This window comes from Sinocyclocheilus anshuiensis, unplaced genomic scaffold (genome assembly GCF_001515605.1).
Source record: "Sinocyclocheilus anshuiensis isolate Anshui unplaced genomic scaffold, SAMN03320099.WGS_v1.1 scaffold338, whole genome shotgun sequence".
In the NCBI taxonomy this organism is placed as follows: Eukaryota; Metazoa; Chordata; class Actinopteri; order Cypriniformes; family Cyprinidae; genus Sinocyclocheilus; species Sinocyclocheilus anshuiensis.
In genome coordinates, this window is record NW_015542339.1 from 518,037 (window position 1) to 525,641 (window position 7,605).

Consider the following 7,605-nt stretch of genomic DNA (forward strand, 5'->3'; position numbering starts at 1 on the left):
TCATTTATTCAGTAGATCCAGAGAGCGCAGCACAGCACAATAACTCTCACACACTTTCAATTCCAACCATATTCACTGCACGGTAGCAAAATGGTGAGGACTGAGAGGCAAAGAACAGAGGTGAAGGCTGAAGACTTGTTTCTGGAGTCCGAAACATCTTTGGATCAGCAAGATTTTGAGATGTCTACTTGTCCTTTCAATGACGTCTTCAACTCCAGAGACTCTTCCATGATAAACACTTTCCTGAAAAATGTGCAAGTTTTATTGGAGGCTGCGCGTTATATTGAGAGCGCCGAGAGGAAGGATGGAAGTAAGTGAAATTATAGTGCACTTATGAGGGATTTCGACTCATTTGCGTAATGCAGACAAACTGTTTCATTGTCAATAGACTCAGACAACAAAGGACTGAGTTCAACGAACAATCAGCCAAGTAGACGAGGAACATGTGCAGTGTGCCCCGATATGCGATGCACAGACACAATGCTTTTAAAGGACCAAGTTTCCAAAATGTAAAAGGAGACCTTTTTATATTTTAGCATTTTTATAACACACATAATGCATACACTTTACTTGTTTCAGGGCTATTTGCAATTGCACATAGACGTATAACGCCAAATCTCACATATCTGTATTTTATTGCATGTGTCAGAGACACAAAAACAGGTGAATAATTCCCTCTGCAGCGCACTTAATGTCCCAAATCGCAGGCTGGCTGTCCCAAGCTGGCATGCACTGTCATACGGGGCAGTTCAGAGTCTGGCATTGTTCGGCAGAGAGACATGCCAGGCAGTTTGCCATCTCTTTCTCTCGAGGAACATAAACAAGTATATAAATAAATAATAAAGGCACAATACACACGCTGACGTCACCTCTTACTGTGGTAGACTGTAATGTGCACCTTTAACTCTCCATTACGCACCTAGTATAAGAGTGTATGTATGCTGATTAAACGTTTATCGTATAAATAAAGGCATTTGATCACATGAAGTTGTTTTTGTTTGAGCATTACATTGTGCTTTGTCTAGATAGGCAATTGTAGGAAAATATATTTGGCGCCTATGCTTTTTATCCATGATAATGTTTAAGGCTGATTGCGTCTGTTATGCAACTATTATAAAGAGAGATTAATATGAAGCACTTTAGAAACAATAGATTTTGATCACATTTTCACCGTTCGCTCTTATTCGATTTATTTCATTATTATTCATTGCGATTTAAAGCAAGCCCGAGTCACACCGGGTAAATCTGAAATTGTATATGCAGACTGCATATTTCTACTTCAAAAGAGTTCTCCAATTCGCCTTCCTGTTTCCTAGGGGGTGTGTTCACATGACTTCCACATGGCGCACGTTGCGCTGCTCTGATTGGCTAGAGCGCATTGCGTTGGCGGACGCTTACTAGGCCTCTGACCAATCACGGCGCTGCGGTGCTGTGCTGTCACATGTTGCTGGGTCTGGCTTAAACGGCACTGGAAGTGAAGGATTGTGGGAGTTGAAGTGCGCAGTATCAAAACGTGAAAAATGGCAAAAACGGCATTTTTAATCATTAAATGTAACGCAGATTGCATGGATTGTTACATGGCTGCTTCTAAAATTAAATGCTAAAGAATTTAATGACTGAAATATAGATTTGAGATGCAATTGGTATTAGCTCGGAGTGCACAACTATGTAGGAAACCCAGGTTTCAGTTACAGCATCTCCCTGTACAGCGGTTGCTATTAATAATATTAATAAAAAATAACGAATACAACAGTAAGCTGTATATTAATGAATATTTATATTTTTCTTAGTATGTTTTAATCTCATTGGCTTTAAATTTCTAGATATTCTTAAGGTAGACTTTGTCTAATTTGTGTATAAATGTATTTAATATTAAATACTCGCTCATAAACTAACACTAAAGATAGATTTAACCATTCAAGAAAGGTTATTCTTTTAATAATTAATAGCATCATAATAAATCAACGTGTCCTGTTCCGAGTTAAAGGGCCGCGAAGGACTACATTTCCCATAATGCCCCGCGCGGAGGTCTCTATCCTCTCAGCTGTTAAAACAGTAGGTAAACAAACTAGAGGCGGAGAAAACAGCGCAAGCACCAGGGACTTCGCAGGCTGGGCTCTCGGGGACTCTTTTGTACCTGTTTCTATTCATTTTATACACTTTGTATTCGACTGTTTTCCTAAAGCACTTTTACTACTTTGATATTCAGGCGTCGGGTTTTTTTATTTGTGTTTGATTTCCTGTAACTAGCTTGGTAACAGTGTAAGGAAATACCTCGAGTCTCGACGGTTCAGCAAATAGAAACACAAACACAAAAACAGGTGAATCGTCGGAGGATATTCAATGCTACGTTTCGCGGCGCGACAGCTTGTCATCGTGATCCGATATCAGAAGAAAACGACACGCATCTAGATTTATTCAAACGATGACTGCTGTGCTGAATATCCAGATGTTACTGGAAGCAGCCGATTATATAGAAAGGAGAGAAAGAGGTACATGGTATTGATATTTATAACATGCAAACTGTCCTGTCACAGAGGCCAACCTGTGAATTGACTGTGTTTTGAAGTGCACGAGGTATTTAAGGGGACTTGGCCCGTGTCTGGTTAGATGTGACACGTTTCTGCGGTGTCTTTTTCAGAGAGTGAACACGGATATGCCTCGACCTTTCCGTCTGTTCAGCACTCCAGCTGCCAGAGACAAAGGAAACACCGAAATAAAAAGTGCAGCAACAACCACAACAGGTAAGCACATGATCTGGCTCTCCACTTCCACGAGAGGGGGGGAAACTGCTGGAGAAGAGCCAGAGAGAGTCGTGTGCATAGATCACACTGCTATGACATCTGCCACGACCAGTCACTGCTGATAATACTGGCTTGAATCTTTGCTGCTGTAATTTCTAGATAATTTTCTACTCGCCTTTTAGTTTATGGCTTGTTTTCGATATGTTAAATAAAACAATATCAACTTTTAAATGCCTTTTATAAATATAGCAAAGAATAAATAGCATATATATATATAATTTTTTTAAAATTAAATAGACATTTCTGCTTCTAAAAGGTGGTGTATTATTATTTTTTGTTGTTGCTTGATTTGTTTTGGGGGAGGGGAGCTCTCATCAGCTGATTGTCAAACGGGACTGCTGCAGCGTTGAGGTTAGGGACCGTGCAAAACCTCACGTCCTGTTTTCGCCTTTGAGCGCCATTTGGTTTCGTTTTGTTTGAACCGAAAGTCTGCAGTGTCGATATCTTTGGTGTATTTTGACGCGTCTGCGGTAATGTCCGCTATAGAGTCAGTGGGGGGAAAAAAACAAATCAGGTTGAACTATTGGTTTTCACGAGAAGAGTAGCCTACTTTAAATTTGCCCCGGACCCTTGAACGCACTGCTCTTATTTACAGCAACTCTTGTTTTCAGGCTGCCAAGGTGAACAGCCTGAGGCGTCTTTATTAAATTTATTTTCCACGTTATTCTCCTTCTAAAACATGTTTTGGAAAATTGTCACCGGTCTTTTTCTGCTAAATGTCGATTTGATAAAAGAAACTAATCGAAAATGCAATAACAGGCGTTTTAATCCATCTTATTAAAAGGCGCTTTGCTAAATCACGAAAACGGTGCGCGGCTATGATGCCAATAAATGTTATGTTGGTAGACAGCTTACTAGCGTTTGAGATGGCCAATAATATCATCCAGGTAGGCAGCTCACTAGGTTTTGTGATGCCCAGAATTGGCAACTGGGTAGACAGTGCGAAAATTAACAAAATAAAACCAAAAACATGGTTATTATAGTTAAACCATGGTAACCATAGTTTAACCATGGTATTTGTAGTAAAACTGTGGTTATACAAACGCAATCAATCTGCCAAAAGCCATGGTTTACTGCATGTTTACTTTAATAAAAGTAAAGCCATGGTTAATTTTCGTCAGCGTTGGTTTATTCATGTTTAACATGCCATCTAGGTTGGTCACTTTTTTTTGATGCCTAAAATGTCGTCTGTGTAAGTAGTTCACTAGGTTTCGAGATGCCCAGAATTTCTTTCACTGTAGGCAATTTAACAAGTTTTGTGTTGCCCAAAAAAAAAAAAAAAGTTGTCCAGCTACAGATTTTGAGTTGACCAAAAATGCCATCTAGTTACAGATTTTGAGTTGACCAAAAATGCCATCTAGTTACAGGTTTTGAGTTGACCAAAAATGCCATCTAGTTACAGGTTTTGAGTTGACCAAAAATGCCATCTGTCTATGGGTTTCGAGCTGACCGTAATGCTGTTTAGCTACAGGTTTCGAGTTGACAAGAAATGCCATCTAGCTACAGAATTTGAGTTTCTAAAAATGTCATTTAGCTACAGGATTCGAGTTAGGGCTGCACGATATTGGAAAAAACTCACATTGCGATATTTTATTTTTCTGCGATATGAAAACAAAAATCACCACATGACTTGAATAGTTTATTTAGAAAAAAAAAAACTTTTTAGATTTTGTAGGCGAGTAAATCAGCATAGGAAATAAGCAAATTACAAGATAAATATAACAGAACAAAGATACAAATGAAATAAGCAATGCTTTATATTTTTCAGGTAAGTCTAACCGTATTCAGGTACAGAAATTGAATAATCAAATGTAAAATAACACTGCATAGTTTTCACTGTATAAATCTAATAAATCTGTGTAAAAGCTACAAAAGGGATTTTTCTTTGTGTTATGTTGTTTGATTAACATTCATAACACAGAAAGCCTCAGGAACATTAAACTGCTGTAAACCAATATACTGTTACACATCCATTTTCTTTCTCACTTGTTTACCTTCACCTATAGGCCATAAGCAACTGCGTTTACAAGGATACTTGCAGAGCACAGTATTTCAGGCACAAATAGACGCAGAAGTGAACAGAATTCAGTGTTCACGTGCATCTGCGTGGCTCTCACCGTGTCTACACCGGACACGAGCGGCGTGGTGCGACACGACAAAATACAATGAACCCATTATAATCAGTGATGCTGTCAGTCTACACTGGATGCTGCGCGGCACGACAAATCCCAGACAGTAAACTGATGCCGCGTTCTATTTATGACGTACTGACACAAAGTTAAAATGATTGGCAACGGTCGCTTTGTCACGTCCAGTGTAGACAGACTTTGGGGTCGTTCACATGTCGCGCCTAAAAACGCGTAGAAAACGCCAGCCGCGCCGCTTTCTCCTTCTTTCCAAAGCACTCGGGAGCTTGCGCTTTCGCGTAGTTTAAAATGGCTATCTCTGTACAGCTGTCGCGTCCGGTGTAGACACCGTGTCTGTGTGTGAGCAAAGAAAACAATCAGTATAAATATAACGATCAGTAGCCTATACTAAACATTGCACATCCTGCGATGTGACTATCGCGGATGCGCACATCGCGATATCGATGCTGAAACGATATATCATGCAGCCCTATTTCGAGTTGACCAAAAATGCCGTCTAGCTACAGGTTTTGAGTTCACCAAAAATGGCATCTATCAATAGGTTTCGAATTTACAAAAAATGCTGTCTAGGTACAGAGTTTGAGTTTATCAAAATGCCATCTAGCTACAGGTTTTGCACTGACCAGAATGCCATTTAGGTCACAAGAGTTATTTTTTCCTCTTCTCTTAGACGCAATGTGCGTGTGAGTATGTTTAGTGTTGTGTCAGTTCCGTCTGTTTTGTTTCACTGCGTTTCTAAGTAACAGACATCTTGATGACTGATCTCAGGTCTGTGTTACTGTACACAGAGCGAGCACTGATGGAAGAAATGTAAAGAAAACACTATCTGATCATCTGGCATGCCTGTGTGTGTCTCCCGAGAAGAGGTCATTCATGCTGCTTCGGTTGAAATGAAGATGGTGGAAAGATTTTGAGGAAAAAATACTTTTCCACATGTTTAAAAACTATGTGGGGCATCCTCATTTTTGTTTGTTTTGTATGCCTTTGGCAACCCACATTTTTTAGCATTTTTAGCACTTCTACTGCAAATAATAAATACAGAATACGCCAGTGTTACACTAAGAAAAACATCCATAGAAAACGAAAATGTACAGGTAATTTCCTACCAGGACATTAAGTTTACGGACACTTGAACCCTAAATACAACACAATGCAAAATTGTATTTAATTGTGTGTATTGTAATGTATTTCAAAACAACAGGTAAAAAAACCTGTGAAAATCAACACTGTGTGCCATTTTTACGGTCTTTTCCTAGAGTGTATGTCTCTTGACACTACACATCCTATCACACAAAAATAAGAGCTGTGAAAACATGCATACTGTTCATTTTTTTTATGTCTTTTCCTCCCTCGCTCTATTCCTCCTCCCCCTTGAGCTTGCAAGCATCCTCCCGTGCAGAAGCGGCAATACCATAAGGTCAGCTACAGGATGCCTGAAAACACGATCTTGGTATTAATAGTCGGGAAGGGAAAGTGGTCACATGACCCATGGAGAAGTAGGCCCTCGCTGCATCCACGTCTTGCTGCCCCTACAACGGCATTGCCGTGCAACGGTTCAGCCGGCCATTTAGAGCTTTGGAAAAGCTTTCAGCATGTTGCCACACAAAGAGCCTCTTAGGGGGACGGCTGATTCACTTTACATTATTAACATAACACTGACTCGTGCTCTCAGAGAGGGCGAGAGAGAGAGAGCGTCCACTGGCACTCACTCATTGTACGAAGAGGAGAGCTCTCTCACGTGCTCGTATATAGACTGGTCGTTGTGCTCGCTTTCTCTGCTCTGCACACGTCATTTCTCTGTCTTTACGCTGCAAACAAAGAGTTGCAGTGACATGTGGGTCATTTAGAGGAGCCTTTATAATTCCGTCTGGAGCCACTGGATTGGTTGTGGCTGGTTCAACCCCCCAATAAAGATTAATTAGTAAATCCTTTACTGATTAGTAGAACCTTTAATGATGCATAATCTTGTTCTTTATGAGCGGCCAGGCTTTTTTCCTCATACATGTTCTCTGATCTCACGATGAGAGGTGACGTTTAAATCTGGAGATAAGTGCTCAAGAAATGAGCTTATGCTTATGATGGGGGTTATGATAAAAACCTCACAGACTCACAAGTTGATGTTTGCTCATTCATTGCTTCTGTTTTGTTTTATAGGTCCACACACAATGAGCTGGAGAAAAATCGGTAAGTACGATTTTTAAGTTTTTTTTTTTACCTTAATACTGAGAACACTGGCAATGATAGGAAATATCACAAGCCAATATCACTTAAACTTGCCTCAACCTCATGAGCACCACAACTTGAACGTGCGCTAATTGTCATGATTACAAATAGGTAGGGCTGTCGTGATTCGTCGATTTTATTCGACTATTCGTTTTTTTTTTAATCCTAGACTTCATTTTGCTTGCGTCAACTAACCGGCAAAATACCGGAAGTGGCGCATTTCACGGACGAGAATCCATAAAACACATTATTAGACTGTTTCCCAAGTTATAACGTTCATCTGGGAACGCAATGTGCGCCATTTAATCAGATTTGTAAGTTAAATCATTTATAAATCTACGTAAACACAGGAGAATACATCACGGTTTCAAAATAAAAGCTCAAACCCTCACTCTGAGTTTACACGTTTTGATGTCCACATATTCTTTTAA

General features: G+C 39.9%; 1 protein-coding gene across 3 annotated transcripts in view; it reads left to right on the forward strand.

The window, feature by feature from the left end:
• mxi1 (max interactor 1, dimerization protein) overlaps positions 1-7,605 on the forward strand; it is a 27,779-nt gene continuing 20,174 nt past the window's right edge. Inside the window, exons 1-3 of one of the 3 annotated variants that reach the window (XM_016489666.1) lie at positions 1-310; positions 2,642-2,743; positions 7,102-7,135. In XM_016489666.1, coding sequence (XP_016345152.1) covers positions 91-310; positions 2,642-2,743; positions 7,102-7,135 — 356 coding nt within the window. In that variant the 5' untranslated portion in view covers positions 1-90. Of the gene's footprint in view, positions 311-2,060; positions 2,493-2,641; positions 2,745-7,101; positions 7,136-7,605 lie in introns of those variants that run through there. The other 2 variants (XM_016489667.1, XM_016489668.1) reach the window with 2 other exon arrangements.